At 40.2% G+C, this 21,247-nt stretch overlaps 1 protein-coding gene across 5 annotated transcripts in view; it reads right to left on the bottom strand.

The window, feature by feature from the left end:
- Positions 1 to 251: 251 nt before the first annotated feature.
- Positions 252 to 21,247, bottom strand: part of NR3C2 (nuclear receptor subfamily 3 group C member 2) — a 190,781-nt gene continuing 169,785 nt past the window's right edge. For all 5 annotated transcript variants that reach the window (XM_041412013.1, XM_041412011.1, XM_041412012.1 and 2 more), the window contains 3 exons: positions 16,232 to 16,362; positions 12,316 to 12,473; positions 252 to 4,099 (listed from right to left, as the gene is read on the bottom strand). In XM_041412013.1, coding sequence (XP_041267947.1) covers positions 3,944 to 4,099; positions 12,316 to 12,473; positions 16,232 to 16,362 — 445 coding nt within the window. In that variant the 3' untranslated portion in view covers positions 252 to 3,943. The remainder of the gene's footprint in view (positions 4,100 to 12,315; positions 12,474 to 16,231; positions 16,363 to 21,247) is intronic.

The raw sequence follows: 21,247 nt of genomic DNA on the forward strand, positions 1-21,247 counted from the left end.
GAGAGATGCTACAGTGCATCTGAAGTTACTTTATGTTGAAGTGTTCATGTTCAGGTTAAATGGGGCTCTGAGCACCTGGTCTAGTGGAAGGTGTCCCTGCCCAAGGCTGGAGGTTGGGACTGGATTAGCTTTAAGGTCCCTTCCAACCCAACCCACTCTTTGGTTCTGTATTGTTCCTACGTGAGCAGAAGGCTTGCCTCTAAGGATATCACTGCACCAGCAGCTAGCTGAGATTAAAATGCAAGAAATACTTGCAATCAAACCAGTTTAATTCATGTATATTTGTACAATTTGTATAAAAAAAAAGAAAAATAGGTACTTGCAGACATTAACATAAAGACCAAACAATATTTTCTATTTATTTAAAAAGCTTTAAACATACAGAAGCAAACCCCTAATTATAAATGCATCATTATGCATAGATTTTACTGTTTACACCATACTGCTGGCTGCTTTTTTCATCCAGGAATCTATTTAAACTCCAAGAATTCTTAAACATTCCTCTGAGCTTCCTGGCCTCGGAACTGCTGTCTATCTTATCAAGTCATTGACCTCCAGCTGAAAACATTGCTCTAAAAAAAGTCAAATCTTTAATAAACAATTAAAAGTGCATTAACTGTAGAATTTCTTAATTTCATAAATGTTTAAACAAGTCAGTGAAAAACACCACCCTGTGAATTAGCTTTTTGCATGATTGATTGTAAAGTATCTTTTTAATAAGATTTTGATATTGCAAACTTTAGTCTTTTCTATTTTACTCCGTGCAACTGCTCAGTGGCACGATGTGTAGTATTCCTGAAATATTCCACTGCAGTACATTACAATATTTTACATTTTAACTGTGTATACAATGCTCTTGCTCCATTTCCCTGTTCCTTCTTACAACAAAATAATTTAGCTCAATGAACAAAAGCCCACTTTCTAAAAGCTGTTATAGTTTGTCTTGTATTTTGCAGGAGACAAATGCCTATTTCATTCTAAACAAATTCAAAAGAATGTAACGAACTTCCCGGTAGCTAAAAACTAAGGCTGGGTTTTGTGGTTTCTTTTTCTTTTTTCTGTACACAGGTTTAGATAAAAAAAGTGATGGCTATTCTGCTTAAGTGTCCTTGATAAGAGAATACTGCCTCTTACAACATCTATATCCAATTGTATCTATTACTTCAATGATGTCTAGCAAAAAAATAATAATCAATGAATGGTTTCATAAACAACAGGTGATTAAAGTAAAGGATTTATTATAATCTGCTTACAGTTGTTTGCAAAGACAGACATACGTTTTTGCATAAAGATATAAATTGCTTTTTAAAACTAATTTAGTGTGTTTAATTATATGAAGTTTCTGTGAATTATGAATTGTACCAAACCAAGATTAAAAGTAATAAGGTACAAAAATAGGAGCAAACAGACAACAATTTGGACTGGGACAGGCATTTAACAGTGAAGTGTAGAATATGGCTTTGCTATTTTAGTCAAGCAAAGTTACTCTGAGACAGAAAAGGAGGCAGTAACTTTGTTAATATAAAAAGCTGCTGCAGACTGTATTCACCCAGAACCTGGCTTTGAAATCTTCTATTTTAGACTTCAAAAAAAACCAAAAAAACCCACAAAACTAAATTAAAAGATGGATGTATGACTGTGTCTTTACTGTAAACAACCAGTCTGCATGCTGTATATCTCATGTTGGAAGTTTGGCTTTCATATTGCTGTGCAGGTCAGTATTTAAAGATCTGCCTATGAATTAGACTTCCAAAATGCAAATAATATATGTATGTATATATTTATATATAAAAAAACCTCTCTGAATACAGTCTTTACAGATTACCCATTGCATAAGGCAGGTGTCATTTAAAAAGACAAGTAGCGTTGACTGTCTTCAGTGCACCACACTGCACCTCCAAATTTGAGTTCAGAAAGGGTGTAGAATTCTTAATTCAACCACCATTGACAAGAAATGCTACATTCCGACCGGCCAAGGGACACGCTATAGCTCAAAAATACCAGTGGCACCCAGAGAGAACACTACAGATTAGGACTCTGCAAAACTATTCTATTTAAACATGAGCATATGGTAGCAACAGTTGAGCCTCAGAAAAGTTCACCTGTCCTCTATTCTACTCCAAAATCTTGTAGTTGCTTATAAATTGTGAAACAGTGAAAATCACCTCAAAAATTCTTTTCTTTGCAGTCTTATTCTAGAGAAAAACATTTTTGAGACAAAATCAGACCAACTGAGTTGAACTTGTAGTGTGAACATTTGTCTTCTTGGATGTATCCTGATTATTACAAAAATGCTTAAAAAATTACAGACACTTTTAGTTTGTCACTAAAAATTCTACTCAGCTTATCTGCCCTTATCATCCCTCACCATCCCTCTCACCAGTACAAATCTCTTTGATATACTTACTGTAATGATCTGCATGTTCCCTTCAGCATAACCAGAAATCAATCTCCCCCATCTGAAATAATAATAATCTGACCTTTTAAGATGTTTTATAGATCCAGTATTCAAAGGAAAAAAACAAAACCAAAACCAAACAATCTGGGAAACCTTAGTAAAAAAAGAAAAATCATTCAACGTGTTGCTCACCCCTGTTCCCCTGAGAGAGAAAGGGAATAGAGGGCAAGAACTCACTAGATCATTAAGCTGGTAAAAGCTTTGGAGAGAGACCATAATTTGTCTTGTTAAATGAAACCTTGGTAAAGTGGCAAACACAAAAATGTGTACTTTCCTACAGATATATGAAGCAGAAGTTCTAAAATGTGCTCAAGTCACATACGCTTGCAAAAGAGACAAAAGGGGAGGAAAATAGAGAGAAATAGAGAGGCTTAAAACACAACTGAAAAGGTTAAGCGTGGTTATTTACAACAGATACTGTAGGATGGTAAATTAGATATGATGCTAAAAAAGGCACAGCTTTCCCTTTCTTAAATACACTGTAAACGGTTCATTATGCATGCAGAACATTTCACTTTACAAAAAAATTACCTTGTTTGTTTAGACAAAGATAGTACTTAAATAGTCTCCAGCAAAATAGAGTTCTTTCAAAAATACTTTCCCGTTCATCCTATTAACCATTAAAGATTTTTTGTCTCATTTACAAAAGTTCCTTACACCTTATTTCAGGTCCTTCACAATTTATACATACAGCAATGTACAGTACAGCAAAAGACTGCAAAAAATTATTTGTAAAGCCAGCACAATAGATACTATAAATTGATACCAGGGCATTTGTTTTTCACATCTTATCCTTTTGAATTAAATAGTAAATGGACACTTAACACAGTGTATATCATCTATGATGGGATAACATGGGATAACAAATGCCACAGGTGGGGATAACAGTATTCCACACCAAATGTTCTGTTATTACTTTACACGTTAGGGTTTGTGTTTGTGTATATATGTGTGTGTATATATATAGTTTTTGTAATTTTTTTTGTTTTTTTTTTTTTTGTTTTGTTGTTGTTGTTGTTTTTTGTTTTTTGTTTTTTTTTTTAACAAGAAAAGAATATTAATGCCCCATATTGACTTTACGTTTTATGTGCAAACCAAGGGTAAGCTTTAAAAAGTTCTCATTAGTTCTCGAACCCTTTTAAAACAAGCAAACAATACCAGAAACTACATGGCATATTTAAAACTCCATCTGTTAAAATATCAAAATCAAAGAGTTATTGACTAGATATGGCTTTTCATCCAGAGGAACAGGAACATTTTCTAAGTGTTTTAGGGTTATGGGGTAATTTCCAAACATCTAGGTCTTGCCAAATCCGAGTCAACTGCTTTCCATTCCCCCAAACCCTTTGTGTGATTTTAGACTATTCAGAGACTGCTGAACAAGTGTAAAGAGCATGTTTAAAATATGGTTTCTTGGGTCCTTCATGGGTGTGGAATAACACAGGGAAACTTAAGGCAAAGTTCTTCCATTTAAGACATTTTCTATCACTTCCTGTGAAAGTACAGGGGCTTGGCATTCCCAGATTCCACCTTTGGTAGCTGGTCACTGATGATTTCCACCAGCATGGCTGGAAACTCTACTTTCAGTGCCTGAGACTCTCGGAAGGTGTAGAAGCAGAATTCCAATAAGTCACTAACAAGCTGAAATACAGAAAGAAACACTTTTCAGGAAAAACACCAGTATTTTTGCACACAACAACAGCTTACTGATAATTGATTATTTCCAAGAAATACCATCTTACTCTGACCTGACAGTCCATTCACAGGGGTTATAAAGCAAACAAAAGAACCCAAATGCCAAAGAGCTACTTGACTCATTAAAAATCAGCAACTAGGAAAACCCAAGAGACCACAGATTTGATTTTTCAGCCTAACTGCACTTCTCCTTTCACTAACAGCAACTGTCCACCAAGAAGACTCCAGGTCTACAAAAATAAAGGTTTCTGCCCGGGGGAAAAGATCAGCCATAAACTATTTTATCTCCCAGCTTCAGATGGATACACATTCATTAAATCAGATTATTTGGTTAACTTCAGTGCATTCTCCAGGGCCCACAACTTACAACTGCCAGAGCAGCTGATGTTTGTAGCTCAACAACACAAATGCTGCATCACACAGTGGCACTTCAGGTTTTATAGAGACAGAATCTACAGGTTTTTTGGTGGCTGTGACCTGAATGCATCTCCTAAAGCCTTACAGTATATTGGACTGCTCCCAATCTTTAAGAAATGTGAAGGAATGAAGCACATCCAGGTTTCAGTGAGTGTGTGAACTTCCACTGCAGTTCACACAACAGTGTGTGATTGAAGGAAAGAGCCTCTGCTATTTAAAAATCTAAGTGTTAAATTAATTTTGGCACCTCGTGTCCTTGCAGAGGACTTGAAACACTTCTGCTTGTGTAGTTTATCAAACACAAGTTTGTCATTTCAATTCTTACCATGCAGAATTGCACTCTGCCATAAAGCCCCTGTTAAAGATAGGGCAAATAAAAGTGGACTTCTGGAAGGCAGAAAAGGAAATGAATTAAAAAAATGGGCAGCAACATTTCCATCCTGTAGCACCATACCTTATTGCTCATTTTCAAGATTTCACAGCTGTTCTTGCAAAGATGTAAGCAGTTTATGAACATTCCAGAGAAGTGCTGAGATCACATGACTCACTGCTATTGAGCACTACATGAGTCTGCTTGCTGGGGCTTAGGTCATTCCTGATGATCTGGCATGTCATGAAGCAACACTAATTAATTAAACAGATGCATGCTAAATAAGTAGCATAGACATAATCTGGTTTTCAAGGAAAAAATGCTGATGTTCAAAGGCTTTCTTTACCCTTGAGGAGGAGGTTGTTACTGCATATACCCTGTGCCAAAAACACTCTAAACAGCACAAAACCAAAGTGAAGGAAACTGTGTCTTGGTGTGATTGCCACTCCCTCCTCCCTGCCTCTGGCATCAAACACCGGCCCTAAGCAAAGTAAGCCTTGCACCCCAGCACAGCCTTGACCATGACCCTGTGAATGTGCTCCTTTTCCTTAACTTCTTTCACATCACTGAATGTGAGAGGGGGTTGGGATCACCTCTGTCCCACTGCCTTCTGTGCAGCTTGAATTCCTACTTCCTCACGCCCCTGTGGAGCCTCTGGATTCAGTGAGACAGGTCACAGGAAATCCTACCTACAAACTACTAATTCTGATTTCTTTGCAAGCTTTTAGTAGTACCAAGTACACATTTATGTCTGGTGAATATGCAGACAAGGGGAAATGAAAAACAACACTAATGAAGGAAGCATAACCTACTCTAGTCAATAAACAAGTCAGAAGTCCAGTGGGTGAAAACCAGCATGTGAGCATGGATACAACTACAGCACACTACGAATCTCACCACAGAGGAGAATGGTTCAGTTTGCACAACAGTTTAAAAGACAATCCCTAGAACCCTCCTATCCTGTCATACTTGGGTATAAGCCCTAAGGACAATGTATTTTCTATACTTATTTAGTCTGCTAAAACTTTTGTTCCACTTTCTTAAGCTATCAGCTTTAACACACTTGACAATAATCATCCACATAAAGAAAAAGGGAGGGCTGGGAAGCACGTGTGTCACACCTGTGACCCCATGTGTCACCAGGACCACGGGATTGCAGCCAGGATCTTTTTAACTCCAGCCTTGAAAGCTGCATGGTTTTTGGGACTGGGAAAGCATTAATTTAAAATAAAGAGGAACAAATGTGGCACAATTGAAAGCCAGCTCAGAAGTACGAAAATGTAAACACTGTGCTAAGGTCAGACAGATAAAGCTGTGAGACCAAGAGCTGAGCCATGAGCAGGCTATTTTCTGCAGGTGTGCTCCTGTGCATTTTCAAAAGTACCAGTCCCCTGCCAGCTCAGCAGCCTTGGCATGTGGATGCACTGAAAGGATGAAAAACTCAAGTCCCACAGGCAATGTTAATTTTGAAACGTGAGTCCTTGCTTCTACATCCCAAACAACATTTGTCTGATGGAGTTTTGATTTGTAACAGGTAAATAATTTAGATGGTCTTTTGCTTTAAAAGAGGCGTTCCCTCTTCAGTAAGGATATCAGAAAGTTTGTTTTCTCTTGGAACACACAAGCTGTGTGCTTGCAGTGACTGTCTCCACAGGTGACAAGCAAGGTAACATCAGCTATCCAGCACCTCTGAATGTGCCTTATGAATTTCCTAGATCAAATATGGTTGTTCTTTAAAGCCTTGTAAAATCCCTGTGCTCTCAGAACTCCTGACTACACTTTTGCTGACCACTTCTACCCTCTGCTTCTGGTGGTTTATACTGGAAAAGCTGAGAGCTCCCCCCCTCCAGTAGTGTGACAGACAACTCCAATTTAGCAGTGAGAGTGAAAGCACTGCTGTTTGCACAAGCAGTATAATGGTGACTAGAAACATCCTGGCTTCTACAATCTCAATTAATTCAGCTACTGAAGCACACTTCTGAAGACTCACAGCTTGGCAGTGCAGTTAAGGCCACAACTAAAACAATTCCCAATTCTCTCATCACTACCCCTGCAGAGTGCTGTGCTTCAAACATTTTCAGAGCTACAGCAGTCTTGGCAATTCTGGTATTTTTACCTAATCAATTTTTGCATTTGTATGCTGTATTGAGCACCTCTGAGAAACAGAAGTATTAATCAAATGTAATTTTCTGTTATTAGGGTGGGGTGTGTATAAAATGGACTTTTTCAGGCATACTGTTCTTCATAATTAAAAAAAAAAAAGAATCCTTTAATGAAGTCTCTGAAGTTAATACAGTTAAAGTGACCTTTGAGCACTTGCCCCATTTTTGCAGGAAAAAAAAATGTATTTTAGTTTGGAAAGCTCACCATGATGCCTTTGCATTTCCAGAAATGGTAAGAACTATTGGATTTGCAAAGGGTGCACGTTCCTGCGCTTCTTTTTCTCCAAATTCTCTCAGAATCTCTGAGTGTGGTATGAAAGCCCTCAGTTACTTCTCTATCAGTAGCATCTCTGTGATTAAGCCTACTGAGACAGCAATTAAGACAGCAGTAGGGTAACAACACAATGCTGAGTAATTTTTTCCTATTATTAACTACAGCTATTACTGTCAGAAACTTTAGTGCTCTCCTATATGAAAAAAAAAAAAAAAAAGACACTTCAAACTGCACACTGCCTGTTTCTGTCCCCTTTCAGGAATGGGTCCCTGCCCACATAGCTCCTTTATCACCCAGCAGAGCCCTTGGTGAGTTTAGGACTACTGTCATTTCCTGCTTTTTCCACTTCACCCAGTGGATACAAAACTCCTGCTCCAACAACTAGGAAGGCTAAGGAAAACCACTGCCAAGCAGGTCTTGATTATTCCATTACCACTATACTAGTTTTTGCTCCCAGTCCTATGAAAATCCTATGATGTTAAGTAATCATTACTCCAAGGGCTCAGGAAGGAAGTTATTCCTTCTGGGATGGCTTAGAGGCTGATTCTTGAAGATCCATATGTCTTTGGTGACCCACAGTGGCCAGTTCCTAGCTGCCTAGGAAATCCTGAACTCCAACCCAAGAGTAAAGCCTTCCACCATCAGGGAGTACAAGGGAAGACCAAGGGATAAAGCCTCTGGTTATAACTATGCAGAGAATTTGTCTCATGCTAGTAAGGAGTAAAAGATGGATAAAATACCTATGGATTAGGCACTAACAGTATCTGGCAGAGCTAACATGGACCCTGGTTCTGCCTGGACTGATGTATTTATCTGACTCAGGAACTGCACTCATTTTTGCATGTTTCCTTTATAACCACGTGCACACCCAAACCACAGCACCTGACACCTGGACATGCCACAGAAGGGCCTGAGTTCAATTAGTGTTCTGTGCCTGGAGGATGCACCCACAGCATCACACAGCAATGAAACATCCTCATCCCTTGGCCAGCACAAACTGTGAGACAAGTCTCCTTTGCTCTTCAACAGTAGCGGGGTTCTGCCCTTCCCCAACAAACGTGAAGGTAGAGGGATCCGACCATTACGAACTGAGCAAGACGACTTTCAGAGTAGCTTCTGTCTACATTAGGGAGCTGGGAATCAATTTCTCACTTGACAGATGCGTATTAGCTGCCACAACACACACCTGGCACACTCCCACATCACTGCTGCTCTGGGAGTAGAGGCTGGATCTATCCTCTCACTAAACAGAGAAAATGCTCACCCTGAGAATTCAGGCACTGGGACCAAAATGAGGCTCCAAACTGCTCATCGTCTGTGGGACACAACTTGGGCAGATCAGCAGCAGAAGTAAGTGTACCCAAAGGTGCTAGTGACAGCTGAGGGGCTCATCTGCAGCTTTGTATCTGCGGGATTAGGAACCTGCAGAGGCACATTTGCATCCAGCACAGCATCCCTTGCAACCTGCCCCTGGAGGATCCATGCCCTTATTCCCACTGTCAGCTCTTTCAGCGAGTGAAATCTGGCGCTCTCAGCCTATGGAAAGATCCACCTCAGCTATAAAGTATTCCCTTCAGGAACCATAAAAAATTAATTATTCAGCAGCATGAACCTTAAAGAATTTATTTTTGTTTGGCAGAAAATGTCAACAAGCAAATGACAGCACAGGGCGCTGCCTTGCCAAGGGGAAGGTTCACATTAGGGTTTAATGTCATGGCATCGAAACAAAAGCCCTCTTTACTCAAAGCCTGTTTAGTATCAGCCAGATTGAAACCAAATTCAGCTTTTGTTCTGCAAACTGCCTAACCATACACTGCACAGTCTCTATATGAAGCAAGGCCTGCCATGCAAGATACAGCCCTTCCTGCCAAAGCCAACAGGAGATGCTGAGGAGGATCCAGATGAAGTTTTTGATACCATGTGCAGGACATCTGTTTCTAATGTTCCTGAGGGCGTTTGTCAGGCACTTCACCTCCATCCAAGTGCTGCATGTGCATCTCTCTCTGAAATGCCCACAGCCATTCACAAGCACAAGACCAAACTTCTGGGGTCTAGGTAGAGAGGGGCACTGTCCTTGCTGCAGTGTGGTTCTTCAGGACATGATGCACATGAGCCACCCAAAATAACAGAAATACAATCCCTACAAGAAGGAAATATGGGAACATAGAATCATTACGTTTTGAAAAGACCTCTGAGATCACTGAGTCCAGCTGTTAACCCAGCACTGCCATGTTCTCCACTAATCCACGTCCTGCTGCCTCAGCACGCACGGCTTCCACAGGGCACAGAGAGTGACAGGGCAGGCTGCAGGCAGGCTCCAAAGGCCCAGCACAGGTGTGCAGATGCACAGAACCCTGTTCATCTTGTCTGCCTGGGATGGGTTTCCATCTCTTATTCTTAAGGTGCTTTGAGGCTTTATGGATCATTAAATAAAGTTGCTGATGTTTTCAGATACTTAAATGCCTGCCTGGCCTTCTTGAAAATTTATTTCCTCAGCTTGGCACTTTTCTACCTGCACATATGTTTGCTGTGTGGATGAATGATTTAGCATACTGAGCAATGTAAAACCATCTTGTTTGGGTTTTCTTGTTCTTCCTCATATTAAGCCAACCATACTGTAATTTGATATTTCCATGCACTGTATTTCATATATTCCTCAGACAGATGTCTTATAAATGAGGTTGATGAAAGCAAGTCTGGAGGTACAAAGGAGCAGGGTTTTTTATTGCTTGCCCCTACACTCAGGTGAAGTGAATTCCACGAGTGATGAGATGCTGCTCTGCTCAGCTGCACAAGCTGGATACAGCAGGAGGGCTGAACAAGCATGGACTGTGCAGAAGCCCCTTCCGGCTTGCACTGAAAATGCCAATGCCAAGTCTACAGCAGCATCTAAACTGGGCCTCAGCTCCAGTTAGACTGCCCAGTACCAAATATATTCTGATCCTCTGAAATTATAATGGAATAAGTTAAAAATACATAGTTGACAGCTGAGGAAGCGTTCCTCCTAGACTAAGGAACCAAGCAGAAAATTTGCATTCACATCAATTGAACAGAGAAATTCTGCACTAACAGGCTGTAGGGAGAGAATATTAATTCTCACTTCTCATTAATATTATCACCAGTCTGAATTTATTCTGATGGATTTCAAAAACCAAAAAGCAAAAAAAAAAAACTGTTTTAAAGAGAAAAAATAAACAAGTGCCCTTGTTGAACAAGTCTCCAGTATCATCTCTGAAAGGAAACACTGTTGTGGAGACAACCAGCCTTTCTAACAGAGATTGCTGACAATAGGACTTTCTTTAAAAAGTCCTTTGACTATTAAAACAAAAGTAATGCAAAAATAGCTTAATTAAAAATTAAATAAAATGCAAGAGCAGCCTTCTTCCTCTGGTTAGTTCAGTTCCCAATGGTTAATGCTGTGTTTTGGAAAATGTCTGTAGGACATGGGAGTGCTCTCAGTAAGCACGAGCCTGTCATCCAGTCACCTTAACCACACAAACACTCCCATTTCAGCAACAAATCAGACACTGCCTATCCTGAAGAGGATTGGAAAACTCCATAAATGCAGGGGTTTGTTATGCTGCCTCGAGGTTCAGATGTGAATTCTTGCAAGTGATTTTATCACCCATCCCTTTTTTTCTTCACTAAAACACTACAACTTCCTTTGCTGGCACTGAGCAAGTGAAACCTGATCTATGAAGAATGAGCTATTACTGCAGTACTAATAATACTCCCCCTGCCTCCCACTAAGGTTTGCAATGTTTTAATGAACAACAGAACAATATTTGAAAAATAATTCCATATGTACATTCTGTAAACAGACCTGAGGCTGTTACACCGATATGACCTGAAGTGCACCGTACTGTACCATCTCTGCAAAATGAAATTTAAGTAGAGTACAAAGACACACATTTGTATGCAGGCTCTGAAAGCAAGTGCTGTAGCTTCATGCAGCAAAGATCCTTCCCTAAACGAATCCCAGCCAGGATGGAGCAGGGCAGCTTTCTCCTTTGCTGCAGTTTGTCAGATTTTACTGGAAGGGTAATGAGCATGCTGGGAGCCCTCCTCTCATGTACCCAAAGACAGCTGAAGGTCACTCACTCTCCCCAGGAGTCTCCCATCACTTGATGCACCATGGCACAGCTTTGGAGAGGATGGGTGCCAGCCTTGCTGGCCCAGGCAATGGGCTGGTCCCCAGGGAACTCTCAGGGGACACTAGGAAAACCCTCAGCTTGAGGAGACCTTACCAGCTGGGTCACTTGTTTCCTCTGCAGAGGCTGCACGCTCCCTCAGAGCAAGTTAAAGGAGATACAGCCCTGCTGCTGCAGAGGTAAATTTTGCACTTGCCATTACACTGGCTAGAACCAGGTTACTCCCAACTAAACAGCTCAACATTATGGACACCCCTTCTGGAATCTACCACAATCACTCTGGGCAGAGGCATCAGCAGCCCAGGTGCTTTGAGACCAAAATTTTAGTTTCCTATGTCATTCATCACATCTCACACCTGAGACATGTAAAACACCTTGTGCTGGAATAAGGCAGGGTGGCAGAAATAACCCAACAAGGAATCTTCCACTTGAAAAGTTCAAATAAAGCTTCAAACACCCAGGATGGCTTCAAGGACTCAGTGCATCTTTTCAAGTCATCATTATTACAAACCCAGCTGTAAAAGACCACCAAATGAAATCCGTATTTATTGGCACATCAGGCATGCTGGATGTGTAATGCACTAATGCTTGAACCTTTCACCTCAATGACTTCTACTTTCTTATTTTAACTTCTTTAATTCATCTGTAACTTCTCTCAGATGTCCCTTTAGAAAGAATATGGTTGTTTTTTGTCTCCCTGTCAGTTAACACAATTAAAGACTATTTGTTAACCTTAATGGAGAGATTTTTGCTTAAGTTTTCTGAGCTCCCTGAGGAGTTATACTTACATCATGCATGGAGTCAAGAAGTTTAGTCAGTTGGTAGAATCTCTGCCAGCTTTGCCCAGAGTTACTTGGACATTTAGTTACCATCTTCTTTAGTTCTTTAATGTAATTTGCCCTCATTTCTTCAAATGCAGCTTGGCTTTTGAGACCATCCTTGGGAACTGTCATTGAAAAGACAGTCTTAAATTAGTATTAACTGCATTGCTTATTCTTTTGATGTGCATACTTAAACAGTTACACCAGTCAGTGGATGAAGGAATGAAACCTTTAATCAAAGTCCGTAATTTTACAGACATGGGTGAAGGATCAACAACATCACACAGATTCTCAAGCGAGTCAGGCATCCTCTCCAGATGTGTGATTGCAGGAGCTGTGGCAGAGGACAAGATAACATCTCAGAAATAGGACACATGCTAACCTCATGTCCAAACTGCTTTCAATGCAATCCAACCACATAAAAACCAAGCAGATGGATCAAGGGTATTTTGTTAGAAGCTGAAAACGTGATCTATCATTCTTGAATGATTCCCCACACTTGGCAGAGGAGGAGAAGGTACAGAATCACAGCTGTTATCTGCAGAAATGCTAGACCAAGTGACACATTTTAATGCCATCAAGTAAGATCTAAAATTTCTTTGAATGTTAGCAAGCATCTGCATAGCATCTAGAACAAAGCAGAGCCATTTTTCTGCATAGAACAGAAGACTGTTTTCCAGACAGGCACCCTAACCCAGTGCTTGACCATGACAGACAGTTGTAACCATTTCTAGTGTCCTGTTAAAGTTTCCATCTGCCAGACAGAGATAGAATCATGATCATGGAATCATCATTTTATAAATGGGTCACAAGCACAGTTTTCTGATACTTTTTATTGGGACCAGTATCAGCAGAGCTGATTACAAATGCATATACCCTGTTTTTTACAGACTGCAAACACTCCTACAGGTTCTGCCCCAAACAGGAATGGCTTATTAGGATATGATCCCTATGAAAACTCCAAAGAGGTTATTAACAACATTACTCAAAATATTCTGAGTTTTAATAACCAAATTAATTGAACACTGCTTAACCATCAAATGTGGTTTTTTCTCTGTATCTCTTAGGCATAGTCCATAGAAGGAAAATAAAATATGGTCTGTACATGAGTGACTTTATTTCCTAAGTAAGTCAGAAAACTATGTCAGATTAAGCTAAATGGGAAGTTACCTACTAAAAAGAGAAAGGAAAAAAAAGGTGATCTTCCAATTCAGCTTACCCTGACTTAACCTCTTGACAGAAAATGTCTTGTTCATACATTCCCTTCTCTTCTGAATCCTCTCAACTGCCCTCTATCCCACTGAAATCACATTAGAAGCATATAACAACTGCCCTAAATGGCTCCAGAGTAGAAGCTTTAAGAAAAAGCATCAGTCTCTACAAACAAAGTTTAGCAATGGGGAACAAGGAGGAGCTGTACCACCACAAGAGCAGCAGGGACTTGAGGCCACCAAGTGCTGGAAGGGGGCAAAAAGAAGAATCTTTAGAAAAAGCCTAGGAGGTAACACACCAGCCTGCCTGCTGCTTGGTAAATATTATATATTTATATTACACAATCATAATATAAATATCGTATGTTCATTTAATTTTCAAATTCTAGACACAAAGTCTCTCAGTCACCTGACAGATAAAAGAAACTGTCTGGAACAAATCTACAAATTCAGTTCAAGGTGAATGAACACAGAGGCACCAATCAAGATAAGTAAAGCCATCAGAGCATGCTGTGGCCCTCACACAAAATGCACAGGTTTTACAGTTCCTTTAATATGTACAGTGCTTACAGGCTGTTAGAATCACTCTTTCTTTGTCTACTACTATGTGTTTTACTGTTCTGTCTGAAAATTATTATACTATCACCACAGCCAGATTATTAAGGAAGAAAGAAAGACCACAAATAAAGAGAACTCAAGCAAAACATGAAATTCTGGAGGTTTGCCCAGTGTTTCTGATTTTACTTATTAAATGCAGCAATACTGTTGGCAAGCTCCCAAAATCTATGGTCTGTGGAAAGCAAGAAAACAACTGAGTTGTAATGTGTGGTTTCTTCCACATGTAAATGGAGTGAAACTTCCTTGATGTGGTCGCCATGAAAGTTTCAGAATAACTTGTACTCTATTCATCACATGATTCAATAAAAGAATTTAAATGAAACAAACCTGGAGTTTTCTGTCATAAGACTGTACCAAGGTGCAAGCGCTCAAAACCAGGTTTGCTGCCCTTCACTTGACACTTTCTGGGTTTTATCACCACCTCCATTTCCATTTTGCTCTCCTTTTTCTCTCTCTCTAATGTAAATATCCTGATTCTCCCAAAACAAACTATTTTTAGCAGGTTTTCTAGTGACTGTGGTGTGTGTTTGACAGTGACCCCAGCTCACTGAAGTTAATTGGCCAGACTGATCTCACCTAACAGATTCTTGCAATAACTTGGTAGTTTACACTCTCGAGAGGGTAGAATAATAAATACCTGGCTTAAAGATATTTTGCTGCATTTTTGGAATACCTTCAGGTTATTTTTCTAAAGATTCTTCCCCTTTAAGGCTGATTAAAATGCTGCAGAGGCACATTTTGCTACATTTTTAGAATACCTTCAGGTTTTTCTAAAGATTCTTCCCCTTTAAGGCTGATTAAAATGCTGCAGAGGCAGATCTCCAATCCAGACACGCTCTCAAGAACACTTTGGGAGCCAAACCCTCCCTGAGCACATTGCTTCTGGAAACAGGAAGAGTGACAACCTTTAAAAAAAAGCCCATTTACCCCTCAGGGCATGCCTGGAGCATAGCCCCATCCCACTGTTCCAGGCTCACTGGCTGACCATTTCCAGCCCTTGGTGGAGTGGGACCTGGTGTCACGACACAAAGGGCTCCCCAAAAAGTGGTATCTCTCCCAATCCCAGCAAGCTGGAACAAATTCAGTTGGAAGGGGGAAGGGTCACACTCTGCAAGCCACAACACAAAGGGCTCCCCAAAAATTGGTGTCTCTCCCAATCCCAGCAAGCTGGAACAAATTCAGTTGGAAGACGGAAGGGACAGAGATGGCTGAGCCCAAAAAACTTACAGCCCCAGGAGGTTTCTGTTAGAGGATCCAAATGCCCTCCAGCTCTGACAAGAACTGCAGCCTCACGTCCCCCTTCAAAGGCAGGTACTTTAACCACAGAGCTGGCTTGTCATGGTGTCACCGAGTTGTTCCTCACAAAAAGGAGCAGGATTCCACAGAATAACATATGCTTACAGGTTTACAGGCTGTTACTGATGGAAAAATAATGTACAAACTGCCTGTGTATTTATACAATTGCACTGGGACAGGAGGTTTTCAATATTTTCAGTAAGATTAGATCAAGAGATCTGCTAATTACTACACAGTGCTGTAACAAGCACCAAGATGTAATTTTGTGTCTTAAAACTCAAAGCATGATGCTCAAGAGAAAAAAGGAAGCACACACTGTCATCTATTAAACTTTCAGAAGCTCGTGGAAGGGCTTTCCATTCTCTAGTCACTTGGCATTACAAGATCACCTGCTCTGCAGTACAGGAAATGCACATCTTTTGATCCTGAAGGTCATGTTGAGTCAGCCAAACCCTGGTGGCTTTGAATGTCAAGCAGGGATTTTCCCTCAATCCCCACAGCTGTGGCACTTGCCTGGCATGTCTGTTGGTGTGGTCCCCCTACGGAAAGGGGGTTCAAAGTCCTGTGCCTGGCCACTCCTGTCCCTCCAATGCACATGACATACTTAAATTGCAAAGACACCTCCCGTGCTAACTATAGATAAACCCCAAGGCATAAACCCAGGCTTGGCTCTTTTGTCAGGTTGGTTAAAATCACCACATCTCTTTGTCAACTGGAATACTTTCAAACACTCCTACATAACCAAGGACCCAACTCACCTGTGCTTAAGAGCAGCAGCACTTTCATGATCGTGTACTCCTCGAAGCTGAGCTGCAGGCGGACAAACTGCAGGCTGATCTGGTGCATGCCCTGGCACAGCTCAAACATCGCCGACTGGCGCATCCGCTCCCTGCGGAGACAGGGAACAACATCCATGGCATCAGTAGGGGAGAGCACAACCTGCAGGGGAGCACCCGGGCACCACCCTGCTCCTGCAGCGCATGGCTGAGCTCACCTCGCTGCCTGGCAGACCACGGAAAGGAACGGCAATGAATAGATTTTGAGTTTTGTCACTGATGGTATTAATGGAGTGGCAAAACCATTTTAAAACGTATTTGAACTGTCAATGTTTGTTCAGCTCTGCCCTGGCTGATGGAAGTGTGCCTGCTGAAGAGGTCAGAGCTGGTGCAACAGGGGAACAAACCTACACCCACTGAATGCATGCTCTAGATGATACACTCCCCCATCAGTTGACATCTCCTGTTCAAACACTGAAATATTAAAAAAACATGTGTTTTTTTCCCCAAACTAGTAATCTAAAACAATCTGGAATAAAGGAATATATTTTAAAAATGAACTTGTTCATTAACACAGATTTCTGCCTGTTAAATCGTAACATAATTAGGATACATGACTTGTCTCTTTAAATATACTTACATAAATTTAACTTCACACTTAGTCTCTCTTCTCTGAGGTAATCCTAGACTAACGTATCCAGCTCAAGTCTCAGGCAGAATTAGTAAGAATTTTGCTAAATTTCTGAAGCTGCCATCTCAAACCACAACAGCTACAGAAAAGAGTCATTGAGAGTTGCCTGTCTCAGCAGAAACTGTGATATATACATATATGTGTGTGTGTACATATGCAGGTATGTTGACAAGGTCCTATAAGTGTTCTGTGGCCACTACTCCTATTTTTTTTTTTTAGTTGATCAAAACCAATTGTCTGTATTTCTTCTAAGATTTTTTTTTGTATAATTGGGGAGTTGGATGAAGTTCAGCTCATTATTTTAACCAAGCAAATGCTTTTTCAAATATACAAATTGGCTGGTGAAAGAGAAGAATCATACTGTGTGCAAACAAAGACTGACATAATCTTCCTGGTGTTTTATTGCACTGCTGCCAGAGCAATTTCATTTTCCTCTTTAATACTAATAAAGCGGACTCCCCATTGTTAGATGGGCTCTGCACTTTTCCCCTGCTCCACCCTCTTTTCTTGAGACTAAGAACTTCCAGCTTCCTTTTTTTTTTTTTTTAATTAAATTTAATAGTAGGAGTAATGCCATACATATTTGTTTTTATTATGCATCATGGACTGCTCCCAGGAGGCTCTGAGGGACACACATTGAACTCAAAAGGCAAATGATTAATAAAGGACATTTGTATTTTAAATTCTGCATGTTGAAGTGTATCTCAGATGGCCAGAGACAGCAGCACTCGAAGTAAGAGCCGTCTATGACATCCACCATTACTTCTGCAGGACACCAAGGTTTGTTCCTGTTCCTCCAGACTGAGAATATAACGCCACTGCCACCATCCCAGTGTTTGACCTCTACAGAGAGAAGTGACAGATTTTTCATCAGATACTACAAGCCACACAGCAATAAAAACTAAACATTATGATGTTTTGTCTCAGGTTTCTAATGCTTTTTTTTTTTTTGGTGGTAAAACACTCTCTGTGTGAGTTAACTGTAAAAGTATTAACTCAAAAACTCTATTTTTTATGTTGAATTGCACTTTTTCTGGCATCCAAATTTTTCTGCCTTTTGTTTTTCTTTGCACTTGTTTTGCTTATATGTGATTGCCCAAATAGAATAATTTCAGTTATAATCAGGGTTTTTTTGGTTAATTATTTCTCTGTCTTTTAAATATTCATTTTTTATCTACTTACAAATATTGATCTCTAGGCTTACCCTCAAGGAAAACTGGATGGCATTGTTTGTAGCGAGATAAAATTATGCACAGAATGAGTTACTAAGTGATTTGTTTAATATAGAGCAAACACATTATTTGAAATCAGTTTGCCACCTGAAAAATCAATTTAGTTGATTTATTACTTATTTACAAAATATTACCAACTAAAAATTATGTTAGTTAATTCATGACTGTTTAATGAAAGATAAGCGTTTTGTGGGAGTTTATGGTAGTCAAATTTGTATTTGGTTTTCAACCTCACACTGTGTAGAATAAGAAGGTACAGAGATTTTGAAAAATTCAGATGCTGACATCACAGATATCCAATACCTTGAGAGGAGCAACAAAATGAAGCAATAGAAATATGATAAAAGTGAAGAGGCACAGAGACATTAAGACATGTCAGCATAACATGAGCAAAGTTATTTTCTTCCTCACCAAACACATCAGCTAAGAATAAATGCCATCAAGTCATCACAAATGCCTTTACCATCATGAGGAAAAATTAAAATTAAAAAAAAAAGAGGGATTAAAAAAAAAGGCAAACCCCATCCAACCAAATCCAGCCCCACCTCTGACACAGCTCCTGAGCCTCTCAACATGAAAAACGGAGGATATGAAGAGGTGGAATTAAAGGGCACGTATCTTTATGGGGACATTTAAGAAGGTAAGTACATTTAAGTAACAAAAAGCGTGGAGCCAAAGCTCTGAATCCTCTATTTGGATATGCATTCAGAAGTGGTGTCATTAGCTCAGTTTAGCTTAATCCTCCTTCATAATAACACGCTTTAAACTTTACACCTTCTGTTAATCCATCTTAAGTTCCCTCAGTGTCTCCTTACAGGCTTAAAGTAATGCCCAGCTCACATTTTGTCTGACCTTTCCCGCAGCCCTGTGCACGGGCAGGGCATCCAGCCACTCCCAGTGCTCCCACCAGCCATTCCCACCGCTGCCACCAGCCATTTCCACTGCTCTGCCAGTGGAGCCAGCCAGCTACAACAGATATGTAGGATTTAACCAGTCACTCCAGGAGAGCAGGGATGGCTTGAGGAAACCATTTAAGACAGGGCATCCTAAATACCAAACCAGCCATATATCTCATATTGCCCTTATGTGATCTCCACAGAAACCAGGCAGCCACACCAAAACCTGTGAAACTACAGGCAGGCTGAAGAGAAACAGCTTGTTATGAATAAGTAACTCATCATTTATGAAGTCATCATAAACCCAATACCATAAATCTCCTCGCTGAGGATGGAAACTACAACTCTACTGACCGTAACCAAAAAGAGGAACCCACACAGCAAGAAATATTCACTGACAGGCGAAACTCAGCCCCAAACCAAACCTGATACCACGTTTTATTTACTTTCTCATGGGTACTATTCAAAGCTGTAGCACAAGGCATCTTCCTAAATTAGACAGAGAAGTAAATAAACGGAAATTGTGGTGGGTGTGTTGAGGTTTCATCAGGACTTAAGTGACTTGCTGATAATCCCAAGGAAAAACTGTCCAAGGCCAATTTTTCACAGCACCTCAGAGGAACAAAAATGCACCTGAGTTAGTCTCTAGGCCTCTGCAGCCCAGAAAAGACTTAGGAAAAGACCCAATACATATTTGTAGCAAAACTCTGATGTCAAAGATTGTTTTTGTGTCTTCTGATTTCACACTTTTTACTACTCTAAGAACCATTTCCAATTTTATAACCAATAACCTTTCCCTAGCTAGACTAAAACCTGTATCCATTTGAAGGTTGCCCACCAATTAAATTGATTTTAGGCACCTTCAGAAAGCACTTTACACTGTAACAAAACCAAAACAAACAACCAATCAAACAAATGCAGCCCAGTAAGAAAACTTGCCAAAGCCTGAAAGTCAAAACCTGTTTGGAAGCCTCCAAAACCAAAGCATGCTTTCCCTCATGCCAAAAGAAGTCAGTTTGAACTTGACAGAGAGAAGTAAAAACATCACCAGACACCTTGAGGGCAAGGCAGAGCTACTGAGGATAAAGTCGGAAAAAGCCTAGGACATGGGATTACAGAAACCCCGCTCAGTGGCTCAGACCATCTAATCATAAAAAGCCCTTGGCCTGAATTATTTTACCTGCCTTAGGAAGGCATTCTGACTGGAAAAAATTTTGCGGTTCTTGAGGAAAGAAAAAAATAAACATATTATTGTCACAACACTTAACTGTCTCTTGAGGGAGTATTCTACTCCAACAGTGGTGACAGAATGCCACTACCTGAATAAATTCTTCCATGCACAGGGGTAGGAAACACTGAGCATCCCTCTGCTCAATGGACTGCACCCAGACACCTGTGTCCCATCCTGAAGCCATTAAAAATGCCACTGAAGTCACCCGTACTGGAGCAGCCTCATTAAGTTAACACACTGATCAAAATCCAAGCCAAAATGCATGCAGGATTCAGGCAAAATTCAATTATGACTTTTCGTTCAGTACTTATTTTTTATTCAGCACTTTCTAATCTCTGCTTAGTCTGCAAGCCACAGCAGAAAGAGACAAAAACCTCCTCACTTCAACACTTTGCCTTTGACTCCTAAAGCAAAGCTTTAGAGTAATCTCCTTCCAGGGAGGCAAAAATACCTATTACTTTGCACCAATGGCCAATTTGGGCACTGCCAAACCCAGGACAAAATAGTGACTGGACCCAGGACCACCAGTGTGAGCACTGATAATCAGACAAGGAAGACAGTTTCACATTAAAACAGATCAACAGACATTATGCTGCTATTTTTTGGCCTTTAGCCACCCAGGCAATTGGCAATTTCTAAATTCAACTTGGCAATTTTAAACTGAACTTATAGAAGTCAAGTCTGAAAATTAGTTTTCTCACAAGAAAATCATCATGGTGACCCTAGAGAATACCATCCCAGATAAGTGATACTAAGAAATTTAGAGCTGCTTTAAAAGTCCCAGCCAAGTGTCCTCCTGTTATATGCCTATCAAAGAAGGAATTGGCAACAGCCCATGGATAATGATTGCCAAAGGAGAGTTTCAGCTCTCAATCACTAGCAGAGAACTTGTGATAAAATCCAACTTAATAATCACCCAGTTATGTAACCCTAAAAATCCCAAGCACA

Source organism: Onychostruthus taczanowskii, unplaced genomic scaffold (genome assembly GCF_017590055.1).
Source record: "Onychostruthus taczanowskii isolate IOZ18803 unplaced genomic scaffold, ASM1759005v1 scaffold38, whole genome shotgun sequence".
Taxonomy (NCBI): Eukaryota; Metazoa; Chordata; class Aves; order Passeriformes; family Passeridae; genus Onychostruthus; species Onychostruthus taczanowskii.